At 57.4% G+C, this 22,103-nt stretch overlaps 1 protein-coding gene across 2 annotated transcripts; it reads right to left on the minus strand.

The window, feature by feature from the left end:
- Window positions 1–71: 71 nt before the first annotated feature.
- On the minus strand, window positions 72–20,070 carry SMARCB1 (SWI/SNF related, matrix associated, actin dependent regulator of chromatin, subfamily b, member 1). 2 transcript variants are annotated; one of them, XM_029049341.2, is made up of 9 exons: window positions 19,886–20,070; window positions 14,434–14,545; window positions 12,539–12,668; window positions 9,962–10,099; window positions 8,136–8,263; window positions 6,473–6,639; window positions 5,704–5,894; window positions 1,841–1,972; window positions 72–551 (listed from the first exon to the last, which is right to left on the minus strand). In XM_029049341.2, exons 1-9 carry the CDS (start codon window positions 19,976–19,978, stop codon window positions 512–514), a joined length of 1,131 nt encoding a protein of 376 aa, XP_028905174.1. In that variant the 5' UTR covers window positions 19,979–20,070; the 3' UTR covers window positions 72–511. The 2 variants fall into 2 exon arrangements, with proteins under 2 accessions (XP_028905174.1, XP_028905173.1); XM_029049340.2 differs by having other exon boundaries at window positions 14,407–14,545.
- Window positions 20,071–22,103: the final 2,033 nt, after the last annotated feature.

Genomic DNA, 22,103 nt, shown 5'->3' on the forward strand with positions numbered 1-22,103 from the left:
GGGGCGGACGACCCAGGCCGGACTCCTGCCCTCCGATTCCCGCCCCAGTTCACCCCAAGACACACCAGCTCTCACTGAATCGGAGGTGCTTTTATTTAAAAAGTATTTCTAACTGTGCCCCGGGCACCTATACAAAAAAAAAAAATGTACAACCCAGTCCCACTTACCCCCTCCGTCCCCAGACACAGAGAGACTTGGACCCCGGCTGCGCCGCTTCACCTGACACACAAACACAAACACTGTCACCCGCCCCCGGGAGGCCGGGGGGGGGGGTGGGAAGGGACTGCTGTAGGCCCCTGGGGTTAAAGGGGTGGGTGGGTGGGGCGAAAGTCTAATAAAAAGCTTCCCCTCCTCCCCGCCCAATTCCGTTCCTTCCAGGTTACGCCTCCTTTCGCAGGAGTAGCGGACGGTGACCGGGCATCGGGCCGGTCACGGGACCGTGGTGGGCGGCAGAGGGGGGGGGCGAGAGGAGGCCACGGCGGGACGGAGGCCGACGGCGGAGGCCGGCCGGTTACCAGGCCGGAGCTGTGTTGGCCAGACGCCTCATGCGCCTGTGAAGAGAAGCGGGAAGAAGGGTGAGGAGACCCCGAGGACGAGACGGGCGGGTGGGCTCCCTCTGCGAACGGGTCGGTAGCGGGGCCCGGCGGCCAGAGCGTGGGCCTGGGAGTCGGAAGGATCTGAGTTCCAGCCCCGGCTCTGCCACTGCTGGGTCACCTCGGGCAGGTCACCTCACTTCTCTGGGCCTCGGTTACCTCAGCTGTAAAACGGGGATGAAGACTGGGAGCCCCACGTGGGACAGGGACTGGGTCCAACCTGATTAGCTTGTATCTACCCCAGCATTTGACACACAATAAAAGCTTAACAACTACCGTTATTATTTACTCTCCCACGTGCACACCGTTAAGTGCTCAATAAATACGACTGACTGCTTGCGCTGGGCCAGCTTCATCCCTGCCCGCTGCCAGGGGACGGAGAAACCCCCTGCCTTCGCCGGAGCAACGCGGACGGGCTCGGGGGGAAAATGAGACCCTCCCTACCTTTAGACTGTAAGCTTGTTGTGGGAAGGGACCGTGTCTATACCTCCGGTTGTACTGGACTCTCCCCAGTGCTTAATAACAGTGCTCTGCACACGAGGGCTCAGTACATACGACGGATGGATCGATTAATCTAGCACCTCCCACCCGCCGGCCACCTGCCCGCTGGGGGACTTCTAGGTAGAAGCGGCAGGTTAGCCTTCGGCTGGGCTGACGCGACAACGGGGAGCCTGGGCCGGGCCATCGAGGCCCACCCTCCACCTCCTGAATCTTGCCCAAGAGGGCACCTTTCTCTGAATCTTGGACCGAATTCTCAATGAACGAACCCAGACTCTCCCTTTCTCCAACCCCTCCCCGAGGGCTGCTGCCCCGATGTTCACACTGAGGGAAACTGAGTCACCGCCCCCCTCGCCCGGCCCGGAGCCCCACGCCCTCAGTCAACCACCCGGCCCCCCGGCGCCGGGCACTCACTCCCCAACTGCTCGAGGGGGTGGCGGACCCCCAGTCGCCCCCTCCCTCCCTGTGTCGGATGGGCAAGGGGGAGATTTGGGATTTGACAGCCCCCATCTCCGGGGCCTTAACGCCCCCCCCCCCCCCAAAAGCAGAAACGTGGGCCGGGCTGGGGGGGGCGGGGTGAGGGGAGCCCCTGGGGGTTTGCTGCACAGAAATCCCTTCCGCATAAAGAGGAGCTCCTTTCTAGCTCCGGGGGTCACTGGCTGGGCAGAAATGGGGCCGGAGCCCCCGCCAGACCTAGAGGGCAGGGGGCGCCCGGGTCGGGCGGGCAGACGGACAGAAGGAGACGGCACCTTGTGTTTCGGTCCTGGTCTCTGATCTTCTTCTCCATCTCGGCGTCCGTCAGGGTTTCGAGCAGGGGGCACCACTGGTCGGCGTCTCCCGTGTTGCGGATGGCGATCTCCACCGTGGGCAGGGGGTTCTCACTGCGGGGGGGGTAGGCGGAGAGGAGTCGGTGGGTGGGGGGCCCAAACCCACTCCCAGAACACCCGGGGGGCTGGGGGCCTGCCCTCCTGGCTTCCCCTGACCCCGGGGAAGGACGGTGACCGTGCGGGCTGGAAGGACGGTGCTCGGCGGCGTGTCCGGCCCCACGCTCCGCTTCTCAGAATACTCGCCACCCCTGCCGCCCCTCCAACGGGACAAGGGCACAGGTCCGGCCTTCCCCCGCGCCCACCCCCACGTGGGCTCCTCAGACATTCCAGTGGGCGCTCGGCTCCCACGGAGGCGGATCGGTAAACAAAAATAATGATAACTGTGGTATCTCTTACTACGTGCCAAGCACTTTACCGAGCGCTGGGGTAGATACAAGCCAATCAAGTCGGACACAGTCCCTGTCCCCCATGGGGCTCCCCGTCTTAACCCCCATTTTACAGATGCGGGAACCGAGGCCCAGAGAAGTGAAGTGGCTCGTCCTAGGCCGCGCGACAGGCAAGTGGAGGAGCTGGGATTAGAACCCACGGCCTTCCGACTCCCAGACCCGTGCTCCGTCTACTCCATCTACTGCTATGCTACTATGACAAATATGGTATTTGTTAAGCGCTTACTATTTAAATCCTGAACCATCCCCAGCAAGATCCCCAGCTCTTAAATACCACTTCCTGCCAGGCACCGTAATAAGCGCCGGGGATGGTACGAGATAACCGAGTTGGCCACGGTCCCCGTTCCGCACGGGGCTCAGAGGCTTAACTCCCGTTTTATAGATGAGGGAATGATGAGGCCCAGGGAAGTGACCTACCCAAGCTCCCACAGCAGACGAGCGGCGGAGCCGGAATTGGAACCCAGGCCCTCCCGACTCCCTGGCCCGGGCCCTCTCCACGAGGCCGCGCCGCCTCGCCGGCCAGACGTCGGCGGGGCCGGCCCCGGCCTCGGATGGGCCCGGGGGGGTCTGGCGTGGACAGCGCTGACTGCCTGAGCAGAATCCCCCCGGGGCTTTGGGAAATGGAGGCCGGCCAGCCCAGTGCCTCGGCCTGGGATGATGAAGAGGCATGTGATTCCCCCCTCCTCACCCCTGCGGCCGTCCTGCTTCCTCTGGCCCTCCGCTAGCTGCTCGGGCCAAGACCCTCCCTCCCCACCAACGGTCCGACCCGCCCGGTGCCCGGCTGGCATCTCCGAGGGGTTTGCGAGCGCAGGAAGTCGCCACCCGCAGTCCCCGCGTCCCCTCAACGCCCGGGGGCTGGGGGGGAGCGGGCCTCGGAGGAGAGACAGAAGAGCCGCGTCAGCACTGAAGGGAGCCCAACGTGTCTTGTTTTCTTTCTCTTCCTTGGCCCGGAGCGAGAGCTGGTGAGGCGGCTTTGTTTTCCTTTTCTCCCCCCTTGGCTCCCGGAGTTTTCCCGCTCCGGGCTGTTTTTCCATCGGGACCCCGGCCCCCGCCCGCCCCGGGCTGGAGTTACCGAACCTGCCCGGCTCCACGTGGGGACCTTGGATCCGGCCCAGAGACCGAGAAGCGGCTGAGGCGGGGGAGGAGAGATGCCTGGTGCCAGACGTGGGCACATCCCTTAACTTACGTGTGCCTCAGTTCCCTCCTCTGTAAAATGGGGATGAAGACTGTGAGCCCCATGTGGGACAACCTCATTACCTTGAATCTAGCCCGTGTTTAGAACGGTGCTTGACACATAATAAGCGCTTAATACCGGCGATATTATGATGTGACGAAGGGGGCCCGCCCTCAAGCTCCCCGAGGGGGAAAACGGGCCCTCCTCACCCCGTGGGGGCAGGGGTGGGGGGTCCAACCACCCCACGGTGGCGAGAAACTGGGGAGCTCGCTGCTCGGCCGGGCATGACCCCCCCATCACTGCTCCCCAACATTCTGGGTGTGCTGCTTCTAGCAGGGGCCCCGAGGGACTCGGGGAGAAACTGCGGCTTCTGGGCCCACCTTGATGGAGAAAATAGTGTGGTCCAGGCTTGGGGGTCTGTCTGAGTGCTTGAGGGGCTTTTATTTACGGTATCCGTTTAGCACTTACTGTGTGTCATACCCTCTTTTAAGCACTGGGGAAGATACAGGTTTGATTAGTTTGGACACAGTCCCTGTCCCACATAGGGCTTCACAGTCTCAGTCGGAGGGAGAACGGGAAAACTGAGACACGGAGAAGTGTAGTGATATGCCCAGAGTCCCACAGCAAGCGGCTTCCTTGGGGATCACCCGGATCTACGCCAGTGCTCAGCACACGGTAAGCGCTGAACAAGTACCGCCCTGACTATTGTTATTATGACCCGCCCTAAAAGTTAGAGACGGCATCGAGTCAAAACCTTGCGCTTCGACAGGTGACCTTCCAAATCCCTCCGCTCACTGGCCCCGTCCCCCGGAAAGGGGTGGGTGGGGGGTGGCCGGCGGGGATCGAAGTCTATTTCAACTAAGAGAAAGAGTCGGACCGGAGCAGAGCCCGGAAAGACTCCGCTAGCGGGGGCAGCAGCTGTGTGGAAGGAGAGGGTGCTGGCTGCCCGCTTACCTCGGTCGCCTGGCAGGCGGCCAGAGGCCTCGGCGACGTCCAACTTTCGCCCACTTAACGCTCAACCGCACTCCCCGCCCACGAGGCCAACGGCCGGCTCGGTCCGGCCCCTCCGGCCAGCTTGGCCGCGGACGAGGCCCGGTTTCCGGCTTGCCAAATCCCGGGGATCGGGAGTGTGCTCCCTCTGTACAGCCAGAGCCGGGCCAACGCGGTAACCCCAACCCACTGCCCGTCGCGGGTGAGCCGGGAATTCCGACAGTAAATCCCGACCGACCAGAGCCCCGCCTCCGGGAGGGGGTGGGGAGGCTGGAGACCCTCGGCTCTCGCCTGCTCCTCTGAATCGCCGCCGGCCCCGGGAAGGCGGGGGAGGCTACGGGCGGCGGACCCGGGTCACCGGCGGGTCGAATCCCTCTTTAGAAACCTGCGTAACCCGGGTAGGCGGCGGGAAGGGTGCCCGGTGCCCACCAGGGCCCCCGCTTTCTCACCTGCTCCAACCCAGCCACCAGTCTGCCCTGCCCCAATGTCCTCAGACGGGGCCCGCGTCCCGGGACCGGCTCCGCCCTCGTCTCTCCGGAGCCGCCAGGGCTTCGCCCTGCCCGGGTCACCGCTGCCCGCTGCCCGTCGACTCGCAGCCCTACATCCCGGCCCCAGGCTGCACCTTGGCTCCCCGTCCCTGGCGTGGCCGCCCTGCGGGCAGAGGGGAAGGGGGGCTGACCAGACTGGACTCCGGTCCCGGGTGGGGGGGGCATCACGGCCTAGTAGAGCCCAGGCCTGGGAGTCAGAGGACCTGGGTTCCAATCCCAGCTCCACCGATTGTCTACTGTCTGAACTTGGGCAACTCACTTCACTTCTCTGGGCCTCACTTCCCTCATCCGTCAAATGGGGATTAAGACTGTGAGCCCTATGTGGGACGGGGACTGTGTCCCGCCCAATTATCTTGTACCTACCCCAATGCTTAGTACAGTACCTGTCACAGAGTAGGCGCTTTAACAAATACATTATTATTATGTGCAAAATGTGGGCAGTGGGGCCTCCATGTCCCACCTCCCTTGCCTCTTCTGCCCCCACCCGTGCTCCGGGAAAAGGATCCCGTCTTTTCCGGCTGAACCAAGCCGTGACATCCCGGCCGCGACGGAATTTCCCCGCCTGCCCCTCTCGGGAGGTCACGCCAGGACAGACGCGGATTGATCCCGAGGGGTCCCGGGCGGTACCTGAAAGCGTAAGTCTTCTGGTGCCAGCTGAGCTGGCCGCGGATGCTGTAGGCGATGGTGGTGACGAACTCCCCGCCCAGGCCCAGCTCCGAGCACAGCTTCAGGGCGAACTTCTCCGGAGAGTTCTCCTTCTCGGACATGTCCCACTCAAACTGGTCGACCAGCGAGATGTTGCCCACGTGGATGTTCAGCTGAATGCAGAACGAGAGCCAGCCAGCGTTGGCGAGGGCCCGCGCTCCCCGGCCCAGTCCTCCCCCAGCCCAGGGATCGCAGGGGAGATAGGAGCTGGGGAAGCCGCCGGGACCCAAATTTTGCTTTCCGACTGGGTTCGGTGTGGATTTGACCGTCCACATCTTTCTACCCCAGCGCTTAGAACAGTGCTAGGCACATAGTAAGCACTTCATAAATACTATTAAGTGTTCCTATTTGACAATTCCCTATTACTAGAGCAATAATGCAGAAAAAGAGGCCCTTTTCTTTCTTCCCTCTACCTGTAACTGGCTTTAGCGCCTGTCTCCCTGGCTAGATACTATTATTATTTTGTGGTATTTGGTAAGCGCTTACCGTGTGCCAGGCACCGTACTAAGCGCTGGTGGAGATGCAAGGTAATTCGGTTGGACACAGCCCCTGTCCCACATAAGGAGACAGAAGCTAACCTTTCCCATCCAAGAAGGAAACTAAATCAAACCCGGCGGGGAGGAAGAGAGCGAGCAGGGTCTGGGGGGTAGGGAGACGGGGGACGGGGCCCAGGCCAGGCCCCGCTCCTCACCTTAATAATAACTCGCTGGTCGGACTGGTCCTCCAGGATGCTGTCCATAGGGTAAGACTCGATCTGCTGTCGGATGGCGGAGGCGATGGCGGGGACGAAGGTCAGCGGGTTCAGATCCAAGTCGTCGCACAGGATCTCCGAGAACATCTCGGGAGTCATCAGTTTCTCTGGCGGTGGGAGAGAGGAAGCGCCGGTGCCATTTATTCATTCAATAGTATTTACTGAGTGCTTACTATGTGCAAGAGCACTGTACTAAGCGCCAGGAATGGACAATTCGGCAACAGATAGAGACGATCCCTGCCCAATGACGGGCTTACAGTCTAATCGGGGGAGACAGATGGACAAAAATAAGACAACATAATCACCACCCCTACCGGTATTTACGGAGTGCCTGCTGTGTGCTGAGCGCTGCACTAAGCGCTAAGTACACCACCCAGTCCCACAGGCGCAGCTCATGCCAAGTCGTAGGCCTCAGTTTGGGCCCTTTCGGTCTACAGACCTCCGCCCACGGACTGGAGTCGTTTCCCCCCCGCCCTTTTCCCCTCAAGTTCATTCATTCAATCGCATCTACTGAGTGCTTACTGTGTGCAAAGCACTGTTCTAAGCGCTTGGGAGAGTACAATATCACAATAAGCAGGCACACTGCCTGCCCACAACAAGCTTACTGTCTAGAAGAGTACGGCTGGAACTACAGCTCTACTGGACTGGAAAAAACTGAACAACGGATTATACGCTCCTGGTGGGCAGGGACCCCGTCTCCCAGCTCGCTTGTATTGTCCTCTCCTAAGCGCTGAATCCAATGCTCTGTACACGGTAGGTGTTCAATAAATGCCAATGACCGATGGACTGAACTGATTCCCAGTCAAAGAGTCCCACGGTAGTTTAGCCTGAAGCGGTTAGGATGAATGTAGGGCCCCATCTTGAATCTGTGGAGCATTTTCTAGTTTTCCCAAGCACTCCGATGCCACCGATCATTTCGTTCTCTCGCAGCCCTGTGAGGGAGGGAGGGGGCGGGCACGGTCCCCATTTTACAAGTGGGGAGACCGAGGGGCCGACAGGTTAAGCGATGTCAGCCGATCGTACTTACTGAATGCTTAAGTTGTACAGGGAACTGTACTAAGCGCTTGGGGGAGTCCGACAGAACAATACAACAGACACGTTCCTTGCCCACAAGGAGCCTACAGTCTAGAGGGGGAGACAGACATTAATAGATATAAATAAATTACAGATATGGACCTAAGTGCCGTGGGCCATGACCACTCCAGAACAGGCCGGGGGCACAGACGAGATGAGGACCTACTCTGTCCTGCCTCCCAAGGCCAGGCCCCGGCCACTAGGCCGCTCCGCCTCCCTTTGACCGCTGGCTCCCTTGGACCCGAGCCCCCAGCTGCCCCGTGAAATCTCACCTTGATGTGCCGTAGCTCACCTGGCATGCAAACTCACAGCATCCAGACAGGCTAAACGTTGACTTGTCTTTGACATAAGCCCCAAGAAACGATTTTCAGCGTCCACCAGTCAAACACTTACTTTCCCCCCAACATCCCCGAGGGGCCGAATTGGGGTTGGACCCCTATTCTTCCCTCACCGCCCCCAGCCTCGCCACCACCCGGTCTTTGAGTCCCGGCCTGGGGTCGGTTCTGGATCCCGGCCGCTCGGTCCTTACCGTTCATGTTCCAGGTGAAGGCGTCCCTCAGCTTCTGCCCGTCGATTTCCATGTCCAGCCGGATCGGAACCAGAACCTCGGGCTGGGATGCGTTCTCGTGGATCACCGCAGGGTCGTGGTCATCGAAGCTGAAAACGAAGGGGCGGGGCCCCTCCCGTCAGGTCCAAACCAAACGGCATTTGAACGCGGAGGGCCAAACCAGCCCCACCCGTCAGTGGCGTTGGCGGGCGTGGACCGCTCCTTTCAGGGAGGGGCAGGCACAGGGAACGGAGTGACAGATGGACGGAAGGAGGGAAGGGAAGGAAAGGGAGTGTAGCACTACCAACCGAGCCAGAGAAAGCCCACGACGTAGGCTCCCCGGCCGGCAGCTCTTTACGGATCGGGAACGCCTGGCTAACTCTTGCCTTCATTTCAGACTTAACTGGGGCTTGAGGTCCAGGAGACCATTTCAAAACTCAGGTATCAAAATGCCATTTCGATTCCGCCACCTCAACGGGTTAGAGGCCGGCCACGTCCCAGCCTCCTTGCTGGAATTCCGGCGGATGGGGCGTTCTCGTGTCGGGGGGAAACACGGGTTCTAGCAAGCGCCGCTTCAACGGACGGGCTGAGGACTGGCCAGGGGTCGGCAGAGGGCCTCGGGCTAATGCCAGCTGGGCAGGGCCCCGGCGGAATATCCCACAGGACAATGTGTCACCATCACACTTGGTATCTCCAAGCCGGCCCTGGTGGCTCTGGTCCCTGGGGGCGGCATGAGGGAAGAGGCAGATGGCAACTGGCGGCTCACTCGGGGCCCTGTGCCCCACGGGGCTGGTGGGCTCTGACTCCCAGAAGGCCGTAGATCCGGCCCCCCGCCTCACAGACCCCTTGGGGGTCCTTCCTTGTCCCTCCCCTTCCCCCTACTCTGCCCGTTGCCATCCCATCATCCCCCCCTCCCCCCAGAGCACGGTAGTTACTCCGAAGCCGCCCAGGGTGGCATCGGCGACATTCTGGGTAGGTGGGGAGGCCCATTGCTCACCGATGGCTCAAAGGACTCATTCTGTTTGTCTCCTCTGCCCCAGTACGTGGCCAACCCTCGGAAAAGGGAACAGAAGGTTCCAAAACATCACTCCGATGGACCTTTTCTGATACAAATGCCTAGACATTACATCTACATAAGTTTCCTGAACGTAATGCAGCAAAAACCCAAAGAAACCCAGAGTCCCGTCCAGAATGGTGAGGCCGTGGCAGAGACCGGTGCCCCGCAGATGTTCGCGGGGGAGCTCACGGAGAGCTGGCAAGCTCCGCGCCGGTCAGAGGGAGCCCTAGGGGCAGTGCATTTTTTTCCCAGCTTTTCCTTATGTGTCGTCACCGGTCTCCCTCCCCGCCTTCTTGAGATTGAGAGCCAGCAGAGGGCCAGGAAAAGTGTCTAATTCCCACCTGCGTATTCTTTCCAGATGCTAAGTAGAGTGCTCTGCACCCGGAAGAGGAGCAGCGTGCCTCAGTGGGCAGAGCACGGGCCTGAGAGTCGGAAGGACCCGGGTTCTAATCCCGGCTCCGCCACGTCTGCTCTGTGACCTTGGGCGAATCACTTCACTTCTCTGGGCCTCAGTTACCTCATCTGTAAAATGGGGATGAAGAGCGTGAGCCCCACGTGGGACAGGGACTGTGTCCGACCTGATTACCTTGTATCTCCCCCAGCGCTCGGAACAGTGCTTGGCACATAGTAAGCGCTTAACGAGTAACATTATTAAGAGTCTCTTCAGGCCGAGAACCAGCCTCCCGCCCGCCTCGCCCAGGCCGCGGAGGGAGCGATGCCCTCACGAACCCCGGCCCGCGCTCTCGCTCACCAGAGGGGGAAGGTTCTCTTCTTGTCCCTGCCCATGCGGTTCCGGTTGATGGTGGTGGAGCAGGGCACGGCGTCGAGGTGGTGGGAGCTGTTGGGCAGCGTGGGCACCCACTGGTTATTCCTCTTGGCTTTCTGCTCCCTAGAGAAGAGGCAGGACGGTTCATCCCACGCTCGGGACGGGGGCATCGCCCGGGTTTCGGAGACCCCGGGGCCGCCCCGCTCCCTCGTTCATTCGATCGCATTTACTGAGCGTTTACTGTGCGCAGAGCACTGTACTGAGCGCTTGGGAGTGTACAAAAATAAGCAGGCATATTCCCTGCCCATGACGAGCTTACAGACTAGAAGGTGAGCTCCCTCCCGACGCCTGCCCACTTGCAGCCGTCCCCTCCTCCTCTCCACCACCCGGACACCCCTTATGTGGACGGCCCCCATCCCCACACCTCAGGCTTGGGGAGGATGAGGCCTTCCCAACCTGGATGCAGTGTGGCCTACTGGGTAGAGCTCGGGCCTGGGAGTCAGAAGGGCCTGGGTTCTAATCCTGGCTCTGCCGCCTATTTGACCCCGGGCAAGTCATTTAACTTCTCAGTGACCTCATCTGTAAAAGGGGGATTAAGACTGACCCCTAGGTGGGACAGGGACTGTGTCCAACTCAATTACCTTGTAACCACTCCAGGGTTTAGAACAACGTTTGGCACACAGTAGGCACTTAACAAATACCATATTTTCTTAAAAAAAACCTTTAGCCCCAAGTGGAGACTACCCTCACTGTGAGTGCTGGCCTTAGCTGAGGGGAAACCCGAAACTCCCTTCACAATCCTCGTCTTTGATGCTGTATGGGTATTTTACCTGCTTCGTCTTTCCTCCTGGAGCCTAATCAACGCCCCTCCCCAGCTCAATCCTGAGGGTGGAAGCCCCTCGGAGGGCTGAGCACCAGATTCCAGCTCTCAACCACACCTCTTCCCGGGACAGTCTGCATGGCTTGAAGAAAACAGGCCCTTCAAGAGAGGTTTCAGCTGTCGATAAGGAGGGTGAACTCCGGGACCTGGGAAATGTGTCCCGAATTTACCCAGGAGTCAAACTGGAACTCCGGGATCCAGCCAGGGCTGGAGAAGGGTTCTCGTCTCACCGTTGGGAAAATCTGGGCTGCTGGACTCCAGGTCATGACCCGGACTGGACTGGCATTATCTTGAGTCTCCCCCAGCTCACAATTCGGTGCTTAGCACATAGGAAGTGCTTAACAAATAGCCCAATTATTATTATTAATACCTCCCCGGAGTTTATTCAAGTCTCCTTCCAAGTGAAGGGCTGCCCCTTCATGCCCGTCGTCAATCCCAGCATCGTGAGCCCAAGGGGCCGTTCTCCCTGAGGGGGATGCTGACACGCACACAAAATGGCCAGCTTCACCCACTGCCTCTTTAGCCAGGAGGGAGTTAGGGCAGTAGCGGCTTGGTGGCAGGGAGCTTCGGAAGTCACCCAGTGGGCCTCTTCCTTTCTGCGCTGTTTGAATCCTGTTTCCATTCGTTCCTCTCTGGGAATGCAACCCAGACTCTTGGAACGGTTATAATAAACTCCCTCGGGGTTTCTGATAATCAAGTTCTCCCTCAAACCGGGTTGACATTTTCAGCCCCACCTCTCCATCCCGCCCCGTGATGTATTTTTGCCCCCTTTAGGTCCTGAAAAATGTCCTAAGGGTGAGGAGCCGGGAGACCCGGGTTCAATTCTGAGCTGGGCTACTGGCCCCCTGGGGTGAACCCGGGCAAGTCGCTTGGCCTCAGTGTCCTCATCTACACAACAGGACTCAGACAGACCACGAACCCGGCATGGGACAGCGACTCCAAACTCCTAACCTCGGACCTACGCTAGCACGTGGTAAGCGCCTAACGAATGCCATCGTCACTGGTGCTCTGAAACCGTCTCTTCCAGATGTCACGAGGGACTCAAAAAACCATAGACGCAGGTCTGCCCTTCAACTAGAACCTGACTTTCCTCTTTGTCTTTCCAGAGGGGTGGCGTGACCTCGTGGAAAGAGCTCGGGCCTGGGAGTCGGGGGGGGGGGGGGGCTGGCTTCTAATCCCGCCTCCGCCACTGGCCTGCTGGATGACCTCGGGCAAGTCACTTTAATACTCTGCGCCTCAGTTTCCTCTAATGTAAAATGGGGAGTCAATACCTGTTTTCCCTCTTCAGTAGACCGTGAGCCTCAGGTGAGGCAGGGACTAGATTGGCCTCAATTAACTTACGTCTATGCTGGCGTTCAGAACAGCGCCGGACCCATTGTAAGTACTTAAATACCAGTATTATCACTTATTACTGATGATTCAAAAGGATCTAGAGAGAGCCTGTGCTCTGAGAACCAGAGAGCACGACGCAAGGCAGCAGAAGGGTGGCTTTGTCAGTCAGTCGGTCACTATTTGGTGCTTCCCGAGTGCAGAGCACTATACTAAGCACTGGGGAGAGCACGCTACAACAGTACAGCATCTGACTTCATTCCGACATCATGCAGTTCGTCCAGATTTGGCGAAAGAGCAGCACCGCCGCCTCGGAACGCCCCGCTGGGACCCCGTCCGCCGGGTGCGTTTACCTGAGATAGGTAGGGGGCTCGGTGCTGATGGACACGGCTTTGTATTTCTCATCGTTCCCGTCCAATATCTCTTCCACTTCAGAGGCCTTTAACAGAGTCACGCTGGTGGCCAGAGTGGTGTAGCCGTGATCTGTAACCAGAGACACAGGGTTTCAGCCACGGGGGCCCCGGGGCGGGGGGATCGGGCTCGGAGACGGCAGACGGAAGCACCCCGGAGACCCTGGTGCATGCCGGGGGCGGAACGGCCCAGTGTCAAACCAAGGTGTTCATGCCAGGCCACGGCGCTGGGCCTCTCCCCTCCCAAGCGACCGCCCCGGATCCCTCTTTCTAGGAACGTCTGCAGAGGGGTCAGCTGGAGGCCCCGACCCTGGGAGCCCTTCGCTCGGCGGGATCGAGGGAGATTCGGAAATCTGGCCTCACGAGGGGGGAAGCGGCCGCTTGGGAGAGGTTTGACACTGCCGAGACCCCGCGCTGTGAAGCAAGATGGAGAGGTGAAATGAGCTATGGAATCATGTCTTTCGAACGCGAGGCAGGGTTTTAACTAGGGAGGGGGCAGGGCTCTCCAGGAAGACCAAGAGCCGTTCCACGCGAAACGTCTGATTCCCACCCCTGGGATATGGATTTAAAAACACCAGAAAAAAACGATGGTAGGAGGGGAGGTGTGGCACGGATCATAAACCATTTGGCAAAACTCCTGGCAGACCCTGAACGGCAGACCCTGAACGGCTTCCGTCGCCCCGAAGGCGGAGGTCTGGCGTAGAGACCAGGCCCCGGGTCTTTCGAGACGGACGGGCCAGCAGAACGAGGCCAGGGAATCCTCGGAGAGGCCCAAGGAGACCTTCGGGCTGCTTTTCTAATAGCGCGGAAAGCTTCGGAACAGGCCAAAAGCCCTACTCCCCAGTTAAAGTCGTTACGGTGACTAGCCGGCACACATTTACCAACGCACCAAAAACCCACCCAGGTCATCGGAGCTCGACGCACTCCACCGCACACCTAGCATGCACACACGTGTACGTACACACACACGTGCACACACACATACATACACAGCACCTCAGGACAGGGTTTGACTGGAAGGTCCGGGCCAGCTCTACCCGAGGCAGCTTTAAAGCACTTTGGCTGACTCCCGAGCCATATCCACCAGGCCCCGGTCACCCTCCGTGAGATCCAACCCCTCAAAAGGAGACAAGACCAGGCCGCCCCGCGCCCCCAACTCCCCACAAGACGCCTCGGCTCCGGCCTCCGGATAGAGCCGCCCCGATCTCCCAGGCACCCGTGCCGTGAGGCCCAGCGGGGTTTGTCCCCTGCAGAGCAGTGCCTGCCCGCAGCGGGCGGACGCATGCCAACGTGCCGGAGCGCGTGCATCCCGCCCAGCCCCTCCCCTTCCCACGTGATGTGTCGGGTGGATGGAACCCGCGGGCAAAGCGACGAAGCGCTCCGGGAGTGGTTTGGGAAGCCAACGTCAGCGACCGCTTCGCGGGCGGCGTCGAGCGTCGCCGGGCACCCGCGCCCACAGCCAGACCGAAAGGGGTTGAAGCGCTCCTAAAAACGTTTGAGGTCCCAAAGCGTCTTCATGGCGACCGCGGTCAACCTCCCCGTCCAACCCCCCGACCCGCCAACCGCTCCTCTCCCCCATCGGAGCTCGGATCAGGCCCGCGGACCCCTGCCTCATCTAAAAACCGCCTCGGCGCTCCGAGAGATGCCCTAGAAGGACGGGATCCCGGGGCCGGCCCCCGCTCCCGAACCACCAGCGGCCTCCGCCGGGGCCAAAGCGCGCCGTGGAGACGCTCGGGACTTCAAGCGCTTTCGGCCGGGGACACAAGCGAGGCGGTTTCGAAACAGGTTTACAAACCCTCGTGAAGACGCACCCTTAGTGTTAGGTTTTGTTTTTTTACCATGTGACGAAGCAACTATTTTCTTCCTCTCCTCCACCGTGGCTAGCCTCCTCCAGAGTGAGGGGTACCTCTTGTATAGAGAACCTCGGAACATCCTGAGGTAGTTGCCCACCTAGGGGTAAAGCGAGAGGGCTCATGGGCAGGGAGCCGGGGCCCGCGGCTGTCGTTCCTAGCCCGCTGGCCGAAGCGGACGACGGAGGCCCGGAGCGGGGGCCATCCCGTCCCCACCCCCACCACCGTGACGTCTGGGACGGGCTCGGCTCCGCCGGAATCTCCCCGCTCCCCGGAATGGCAGGGAGCGGCCGGGTCCCCGTTTCTGTGCTCCGGTCCGCTGTCCGTTCTGGAGCCGGGGATCCCGGACGTCTCCGCTAGCCTGAGGTGTCTCCGGTCCTGACCTTTCTTCTCGAGGACAGCCCGCTCGATTCTTCCACTGGTCGATAAAGGTCCCCAGCGCTGTTTCTCATCATCGGTGGTATTTATTGGGCGCTTTCAGTGTGCAGAGCACTGTACTACGCAGCAGGGTTGGCGGACCCGCTCCCTGCCAATAACGAGCTTACAGTCTCCTCATTTGGGACAAGGAGATGATCGTTTCTGATCTCCGGTGGCCTTCTGCCCTATGTCGTCCGCAGCCTAACGCTAACACGGTGTTGCGCGGAGGCTCTGACCTTTTACAAACCCCAACTGATCCCCTTCCTAGCCCGTGGCTTAACGCTAAACCTTCCGCAATCCTCAGAGGCCGGGTTTCGCCCCACGTGGAGCACGAGGCAGGAATAAACCGAAGCAGGGGGCTCTACTGCCCTGCCGTTTTTACACTCCACAGCCAGCAAGGCATAGCTGATTTGCTCAAACGGACTCAAATACACCCCGGATTTTAGAAATCCATCAAATGGGGAGTCTGGACTTCCCACTGCCTGAGGTTGTGATCCGTCAGAGGGAGACCTTGATGTTCCAACTCCCCGCTGGTTTATTTGGGCCGATTTGCTTTTAGTAATTACCAGAGAGACACCTGGGGGTGAGGGGTTGGGGGGGGGGGGGGGCGAGGCCGTCACTGGAGGCAGGCGGTGGGGCTCAGTGAAAAGAACCCACAAACTGGGAATCTGGAAACCCACACTGGGATCCCTGCTCCACCACTTACTTGCTGTGCGACCCTTGGCGAGTCACTTCGCCTCTCTGAGCCTCAGTTTCCCCCATTACATGGGGATGAAATGCCTGTTCTCACTTTTCCTCTCAGAGCGTGAGCCCAATGTGCGGCACAGGTTCTACCCGATCTGACTGTCCCGGATCAGCCCTAGTGCTCAGCACGATCTCGGGAATAGTACGCGTAGTAAGAGTAGTAACGGTGGCATTTATTAAGTATTTAAACCTAAATATTTATTTATTATGGGTCAAGCATTGTTCTAAGCACTGGGGCAGATACAAGCTAGTCAGGTTGGACCCAGTCCCTGTCCTACATGGGGCTCACAGTCTCAATCCCCCTTTTACAGTTGAGGGAAGTGAGGCACAGAGAAGGTAACTGATTTGCCCGAGGTCACCCAGTAGACAAATGGTGGGGTTGACATTAGAACCCAGGTCTTTCAGGCTCCCAGACCCACACTCTACCCACTAAGCTGGTAAATAGTCAATGGTAGTAGTGAGGCACCATGGCCTAGTGGAAATAGCCCAGACCTTCTATCCTGGCTCTGTCATGCCAGACTTCGGGCAAATCACTTAGCTTCTTTGGGCCTCAGCTCCCTCATCTGTAAAATGGGGATTAAATCCTACTCCCATTAATAATAATAATAGTTGGTATTTGTTAAGCACTTACTATGTGCAGAGCAACTGTTCTAAGCGCTGGGGCAGGTATAGGGTAATCAGGTTGTCCCACATGAGGCTCACAGTCTTCATCCCCATTTTGCAGATGAGGGAACTGAGGCACAGAGAAGTGACTTGCCCACAGTCACACAGCTGACAGGTGGCAGAGCCGAGATTTGAACCCATGACCTCTAGCTCCCAAGCCTGTGCCCTTTCCACTGAGCCACGCTGCTACTTAGATTGAGTCTCATATGGGACGGGGACTGTTTAGCTGGATTGCCTTCTATCTACCCCAGCCCTTAGTCCTTAGTAAGTACTTAATCTGTAAAATGGGAGTTAAAATTGAGCGCTGGGGTAGATAGAAGCTAATCAGGTTGGACACAGTTCCCGTCCCACACGGGTGACCTGAGGCCCTTAATCTCGGCTGAGCACTGCTCTAAGCGCTGGGGTAGATAGAAGCTAATCAGGCTGGACACCGTCCCTGTCTCACATGGGGCTCACACTCTTAATCCCCATTTTACAGATGAGGAAATATATACTTTCGGTATTTCTTAAGCGCTTACTATGTTCCAGGCACTGTTTTAAGGGCTGAGGCAAGATACAAGGTAATCAGATTGGACATAATCCCTGTCCCACACGGGGCTCGCACTTTTAACCCCCATTTTACAGATGAGGCACATAACAAACACCCTAATTATTAAATGATATATTTATGTTAATGCCTGTTGGCTTCTTCTGATGTGTGTACATACCTAAAATTCTATCTATAATAATAATGTTGGCATTTGTTCGGTGCTTACTATGGGCAAAGCACTGCTCTAAGCGCTGGAGGGATACAAGGTGATCAGGTTGTCCCACATGGGGCTCACAGTCTTAATCCCCATTTTACAGATGAGGTAACTGAGGCCCAGAGAAGTGAAGTGACTTGCCCAAAGTCACACAGCTGACAAGCAACGGAGCCAGGATTTGAACCCACGATCTCTGTCTCCCCAGCCCGGGCTCTTTCCACTGAGCCCCGCTGATGCTACCGATGCCTGTTTACTCGTTTTGATGTCCGTCTCCCCCCTTTTAGAGCGAGAGCCCGCTGTGGGCAGGGATGGTCTCTCTGTAGCTGAACTGTGCTTCCCAAGCGCTTAGGACAGTGCTCTGCACACAGTGAGCGCCCAATAAATACGCTCGATTGAACCAACGGGTGAATTTTAATAGTAGGAATAGAAGTAACTCTGGAAAAGGCGAAGATGAGGGATGGGAAGGGGGTGGGGGGGGGGGGGTGCCCTATGCTGGCCTGTCCCCCAGGTCAAACCTATCGTCTTCCTTTCATTCATTCATTAATTCAATAGTATTTATTGCGCACTTACTATGTGCAGAGCACTGTACTAAGCGCTTGGAATGTACAAATCAGCAACAGATAGAGACAGTCATCCTCACCCGCCTCCCCTCAGCAAAAGCAGCGGCGACACGGCACCCGGACCTGGGGCGTTTAATCGCCGGATTGCTCTAGGTTTCAGTTTTCTCACCTGTAAAAGGGGTACGGAATCCCCGTCCTCCCTCCTTCTTATCCCGAGAGCCCCACGCGGGCCAGGGCGAGCGGGTGAGCGGCTACCTGCCCCGGTGCTTGGCTGGGGGCTTGGCATAGTAGGTGCTGAAAAGACCACCCCCCCCCCCCACCACAAGAAGAGGCAGAAAATGGCAGGAGGAGACGTGGGCGAGGCCCTAGCGGCCCCGTGTCCAGCAGAGGACGAGCCGCCCCCCCGGCATCATCCCCTCAGACCCCCAAGCCGCCCCCCAAATCCACCCCACAGCCCCCCGCGCTCCCCTTCTCCCCCTCACGTCAGCGTGGACAGAGCTCGGGCCTGGGTTCTAATCCCAGCTCCACTCCTTGTCTGCTGGGTGACCCTGGGCAAGTCACTTCTCTGGGCCTCAGTTCCCTCATCTACAAAATGGGGATGAAGACGGTGAGCCCCATGTGGGACAACCCGATTACCTCGGAACCCCCCTCCCAGCGCTCAGGACAGTGCTCCGCACATAGTAAGCGCTTAACAGATGCCATCATCATCACTTCACTTCTCTGGGCCTCAGTTACCTCACCTGCAAAATGGGGATGAAGACCGCGAGCCCCACGGGGGACACGGACTGTGTCTAACCCGATTATCTTGCATCTACCCCGGTGCTCAGAACAGTGCCCGGCACCTAGTAAGCAATTAACGAGTACCGTAATTATTAATTTATTCGTCCCTGCAAACCCCACATCATTCCTGTGGCCCCGGCCCTGAGCGCCGCCTGGCATAATAATAAAAATAATGATAATAATAGTGACGGTATTTGTCAAGCACTTGCTATGTGTCAGGCACTGCGCTAAGCGCTGGATTCAAGCAAATAATACTAATAGTGCTGATGGCATTTGTTAAGCGTTTACCTACGTGCCAGGTACTGTGCTAAATGCTAGATTCAAACCGATAATAACAACACTAATGATATTTGTTAAGTGCTTACTAGGTGCCAGGCACTGTGCTAAACGCCGGATTCAAGCAAATAATAATAATGGTATTTGTTAAGTGCTTACTAGGTGACAGGCACTGTCCTAAACACTGGATTCAAGCAAGGAATGACAGTAATAATAATGTCATTAAGTGCTTCCTAGGTGCCAGGCACTGTGCTGAGCGCTGGATTCAAGCAAATAACAATGTCGTTTGTTCAGCGCTTAGTAGGTGCCGGGCACTGTGCTGAGCGCTGGATTCACGCAAACAATAACATTAAGAACCGCGGCATTTGATCAACACGTTGTGAGGCAGCGTGGCTCAATGGCAAGAGCCCGGGCTTGGGGGTCTGGAGGTCGTGGGTGCTAATTCCGCCTCTGCCACTTTAGAGAAGCAGCGTGGCTTTTAGTGGAAAGAGGCCGGGCTTGGGAGTCAGAGGTCGTGGGTTCTAATCCCGCCTCCACCACTTGTCAGCTGTGTGACCTTGGGAAAGTCACTTAACTCCTCTGTGCCTCAGTGACCTCATCTGTAAAAATGGGGATTAAAAAATGTGAGCCTCACGTGGGACAATCTGACGATGCTGTATCTCCCCCAGTGCTTAGAACAGTGCTCTGCACCTAGTAAGCGCTTAGCAAATACCATCATTATTATTTTAAAATGTGGGACAACCTGATGATCCTGTATCTCCCCCAGCGCTTAGAACAGTGCTCTGCACCTTGTAAGCGCTTAATACCATCATTATTATTATTATTTTAAAATGTGGGACAACCTGATGACCCTGTATCTCCCCCAGCGCTTAGAACAGTGCTCTGCACCTACTAAGCGCTTAACAAATACCCTCATTATTATTATTTTAAAATGTGGGACAACCTGATGCCCCTGTATCTCCCCCAGCGCTTAGAACAGTGCTCTGCACCTAGTAAGCGCCTAACAAACCCCATCATTATTATTATTTACAAATATGAGCCCCACGGGGGGCCAGCTGATGACCTGGCCCCATCCCAGCGCTTAGAGCTGCGCTTGGCACCCCGTAAGGGCTTAGGAACCGGTGCCATTATGCCGATGATGGGGAGGCCGTGGTGGGTGCGAGGCGATGGGGCGGGAGAGGGGCGTTTTCCCGCCATTTTGGGACGCGCGGCGGCCGAGGCCCGCTGACGCGCAGGCGCGGGGCTGGGCCCCGGTACCTCGGAGCCGATCATGTAGAATTCCCCGTCATCCTCCAGCTGGAACTTGACGGGCTTCTGCCCGAAGGTCTTGCTCAGGGCCATCATCATCATGGCGGCGACGGCGGATGGCGGCCGATGGCGGAGGATGGAGGAGGATGGAGGACGGTGGGCGCGGGGCCGGAGGCCGCCGCGGGCAGGGAGGCGCTCACCGCGCAGGCGCGGGCGCAGGCGCGGGAGCCGTCCTCGCCGCCGCGCGCTCCCGCCGGCGCGGGCAGAGCGCGGGGGCGCGCCCGCAGGACGTCTTAAAGGGGCCGGCTCCTCCCCGCGGCCAGAAGTGGAGCAGCAAGAGGGTCATGGGAGGAGGGGGTGACCTGAGCCCCTTAATCTGGGTCAAACACTGTTCTAAACGCTGGGGTAGATAGAAGCTAATCAGGATGGACACTGTCCCCATCCCACTTGGATGACCTGAGCTCCTTAATCTGGGCCAAACACTGTTCTAAACGCTGGGGTAGATAGAAGCTACTCAGGATGGACACCATCCCTGTCTCACAGGGTGACCTGAGGCCCTTAATCTGGGCCAAACACTGTTCTAAACGCTGGGGTAGATAGAAGCTAATCAGGTTGGACACTGTCCCTGTCTCACAGGGTGACCTGAGGCCCTTAATCTGGGCCGAGCACTGTTCTAAACGCTGGGGTAGATAGAAGCTAATCAGGATGGACACTCCCCATCCCACATGGGTGACCTGAGCCCCTTAATCTGGGCCAAACACTGTTCTAGACACTGGGGTAGATAGAAGCTAACCAGGTTGGACACTGTCCCTGTCTCACAGGGTGACCTGAGGCCCTTAATTTGGGCCGAGCACTGTTCTAAACGCTGGGGTAGATAGATGCTAATCAGGTTGGACACAGTCCCTGTCCCCATCCCACATGGGTAACCTGAGCCCCTTAATCTGGGCTGAACACTGTTCTAAACGCTGGGGTAGATAGAAGCTAATTAGGTTGGACACTGACCCCATCCCACATGGGTGACCTGAGGTCCTTAATCTGGGCCAAACACTGTTCTAAACGCTGGGGTAGGTACAAGCTAATCAGGTTGGACACCATCCCTGTCCCACATGGGGCTCACACTCTTAATCCCCATTTTACAGATGAGGGAATAATATACTTTTGATATTTCTTAAGCGCTCACTATGTGTCAGGCACTGTTTTAAGGGCTGAGGCAAGATGCAAGGTAATCAGGCTGGACACAGTCCCTGTCCCACTTGGGGCTCGCAGTTTTAATCCCCATTTTACCTGTGAAGGAATAATAATAATAATTCTGGTATTTGTTAAGTGCTTTCTATGTGCCAGGCTCCGTTCTAAGTATTGGGGTAGATTCAAGGTAATCAGGTTGGACACAGTCCCCGTCTCATGTGGGGCTCCCAGTCTTAATCCCCATTTTGTAGATGAGGTAATACTAGTAATAATTTTATTATTATGGTACTTGTTATGTGCTTAATATGTGCCAGGCACTGTTCTAAGCACTGGGGTAGATACAAGGTAATCAGATTGGAAACAGTTCCATTCCCCTATTGGGCTCACAGTCTTAATCCCCATTTTATAGATGAGAGAATAATAATAATAATAATTCTGATATTTGTTAAGTGCTTTCTATGTGCCAAGCACTGTTCTAAGCACTGGTGAGCAAATCGGGTTGGATACAGTCTCTGTCTCACATGGGGCTCACTTTCTTAATCCCTATTTTACAGATGAGGCAACTGAGGCACAGAGAAGTGAAGAGACCTGCTCAAGATCACACAAGAGACACGTGGCGGAGCCGAGATTAGAACCCAGGTCCTCTGACTTCCAGGTCAGTGCTCTTTCCATTAGGCCCCCACTGCTTCTCTGCAGCGTTAGTTACAGGCCTGGGGCCTGAGGGAGGCAGAGGGAGAGGGGGTGCTAGCCCCACATCTGGGGGACCAGATGCCCACGAACTCAGAACGCTCAACTCATATGAATAAAGGGGAGTGACCATAGTGGTATTTATTAAGCACTCACCATGTGCCAAGAACTGGGGTCCGTAGAGGATATAATAATAATTATGGTACTTGTTGGAGAAAGCTTTGGCGAATACCATGGAATGCCTGAAAAATAAACAAATGGATTTTGGAGCAAATTAAACCAAAGTTGTCTTTGGAAGGCTAAGACACTCGACTTTTTGGACACATAATGAGGAGGACTAATTCGCTGGAGAAGA

The sequence above is a fragment of the Ornithorhynchus anatinus genome, chromosome 21 (assembly GCF_004115215.2).
Source record: "Ornithorhynchus anatinus isolate Pmale09 chromosome 21, mOrnAna1.pri.v4, whole genome shotgun sequence".
Classification (NCBI taxonomy): Eukaryota; Metazoa; Chordata; class Mammalia; order Monotremata; family Ornithorhynchidae; genus Ornithorhynchus; species Ornithorhynchus anatinus.